Source organism: Myotis brandtii, unplaced genomic scaffold (genome assembly GCF_000412655.1).
Source record: "Myotis brandtii unplaced genomic scaffold, ASM41265v1 scaffold29, whole genome shotgun sequence".
NCBI lineage: Eukaryota > Metazoa > Chordata > Mammalia > Chiroptera > Vespertilionidae > Myotis > Myotis brandtii.
Genome location: NW_005361075.1, coordinates 3,309,632 through 3,311,985, shown reverse-complemented (window position 1 = coordinate 3,311,985; position 2,354 = coordinate 3,309,632). Strand labels below are relative to the sequence as shown.

The 2,354-nt window shown below is 46.7% G+C and overlaps 1 protein-coding gene across 1 annotated transcript in view; it reads left to right on the top strand.

Moving 5' to 3' along the window:
- Positions 1 to 2,354, top strand: part of TMPRSS12 (transmembrane (C-terminal) protease, serine 12) — a 39,636-nt gene that overhangs the window by 5,799 nt on the left and 31,483 nt on the right. The window contains exons 2-3 of the mRNA XM_014542023.1: positions 18 to 52; positions 729 to 924. Coding sequence (XP_014397509.1) covers positions 18 to 52; positions 729 to 924 — 231 coding nt within the window. The remainder of the gene's footprint in view (positions 1 to 17; positions 53 to 728; positions 925 to 2,354) is intronic.

Genomic DNA, 2,354 nt, shown 5'->3' with positions numbered 1-2,354 from the left:
CTCTCGCACGGGGGCAGGCGCCCCTCCCGGGACAGGCCGGACGCCAAGGGCAGTATGTGTTCCCCCCTCCCTCCCTCCGGACGTTCCCTCCTCTCCCCCCGCCCACAGCGCTGGTTGGGGGCCTCCTTTCCCGTCGTCCCGGGTGCCTTTCACTAAAGACATGCGGACCCGTGCGGACCCGAGCTGTCGGGCCGTCACCTCGACAAGAGCAGTAACTATAGCAAAAAGGGCGCATGTGCAGGGCGTCCCTCTGCGCTTCAAACACGAGGGGCTCGTCATTCCCATTTCTCAGAGGAAGGACTCATGGGAATTCCGAGTTGAATTAGGGCTCTTAGGTGACCTTTTCAGGCTACAGTTCAGGAAAATTAAAAATAAAAGTGGCAAGTATTGGAACTTGTGGCCCTTGGCTCACCAGTTCCCGTCTCTTGAATCACCAGTTCCCCCGGGGGAAGAACATGACACCTGGCCAGAAAAACATCTCATTTTTATGCTTTTGGGCAACAGAGCTTTAAAAATTGATGAATTGTGTTGATTTCATGTCATTCTACTTATAAATAAGACCTGTTTGCCTTAACTCTCCTTTTTTCCCTCCCTCAAAATATGGTATCCAGCTCGCTTGACCAGTTGTTAAACTAGGAATTTTAAAGCCTGTATTAGTGTGTTAAGATTAGGAGGTAATACCTATTATCAGATGTTCGGTCTAAGTGATGTATCGTTTTTATTTGTAGGTTGTGGAACAGCTCCGCTCGTGAACGTGCTGACAGGGTCTCGGATCGTCGGGGGCACGGCCGCCCAGATTGGCGCGTGGCCCTGGATAGTGAGCCTGCAGATTCGATCGGGGAAAATCATGGCTCATATCTGTGGGGGAAGCTTAGTGAGGAATAGCTGGGTCCTCACAGCGGCCCACTGCATGAGGGACACTCGGTATGTATTCATAACACACTCCTGTCTTATTCTCTTAGGGAGATCTCAGAGCGGTGGAGGGACATTTGACTTCAGCCATGTTCACTTAAGCTGTATGTTTGCAAGGGCCTATTATGCCTTATATGTACTACACTGAATGTCTTTTTAAATGAATCCTGAAAATCAGAGGTCAACAAACATTTTCTGTAGAGACATTTTCGGTAAATATTTTAGGCTTTGCAGACCTTATGGTGTCTGTCACAACTATTCAGCTATGCAACTATAGAACCAAAATGGTCATAGACAATACATCATTGAATGTGTGTGCTGTGATCCAATAGATATTTATGAACACAAAATATTACTTTTTTCCCAATCATTTACAAGTGCAAAAAACATTCTTTGTTTATTAGCTGTGTAAAAATAGGAGACAGGCCAGATTTGGCCTGTGGGTTGGAGTTGGTTGGACCTTGCTTTAAATAATGAAACTTTCTTTTAGCTTTTAAAATTATTATATTGTAACCATGTATTTGTCTTTCTCACCTTTAGATCAGGAGTTATTTGAAGGCAAGGACTACATGTTTTATTTTATATTCCTGGTACTAATATAGAACTTGGCCTACTTTATAGGAGACATAATATATGTTTATTGAATCTATGGATTATGTTAATCTTAGAGAAATAGGATTTACCACAGTGAGAATAGAACCATCTATCTATAATAATAAAAGCATAATATACTAATTAGACTAGACAGCTGAATGACCTTCCGGACGTCCTTTTGGACGAAGCCGGGGCTGTGAGGGCAGAGGCAAGCCGCCATGGCTGTGAGGGCCAAGCCCCTTGCACAAATTCGTGCACAGGGCCTCTAGTCCTATCTAATAATAGAGAAACATGGTAATTAACCGTAACTTCGCTACCCTTCGCACGGGCTAATCAGCGAGATATGCAAATTAACTGCCAACCAAGATGGCGGCCGGCAGCCAGGCAGCTGAAGAGAACAGGAGGCTTGCTTGATCCAGTGTTGGAGGAAGCCAAGGTTCCCCGCCTGCCACTGCCGGCCTCTGAGCTGCACTCTAAGAAACAATGTTGCAATTATAGAAGCTAAACAAACCCCAGAAACCTGCTTTCAGCCAGCCGGGCCTCAGAGCTGGAGCTGCAACAGTGTTTCAATTATAGAAGCCAAACAAACCCAGATACCTGCTTTCAGCAGCCGAGGTCTCAGAGCTGGAGCCGAGCCTCAGAGCTAAAGCCGGCTCTCAGTTCCAGTGACAGCCATAGAAGGTAAATAAATCCCAGAATTAAAAAGAAAAGAAAAAAAGGAGAGGTTGGGAGCTTCAGTCACCCACCAGCCTGAAAATGGCCCTCAGCCCCTCACCCAGACTTGCCAGGCACCCCAGTGGGGACCCCCACCCTGAAGGGGGTGTGACCAGCTGCAAACAGCCATCAGC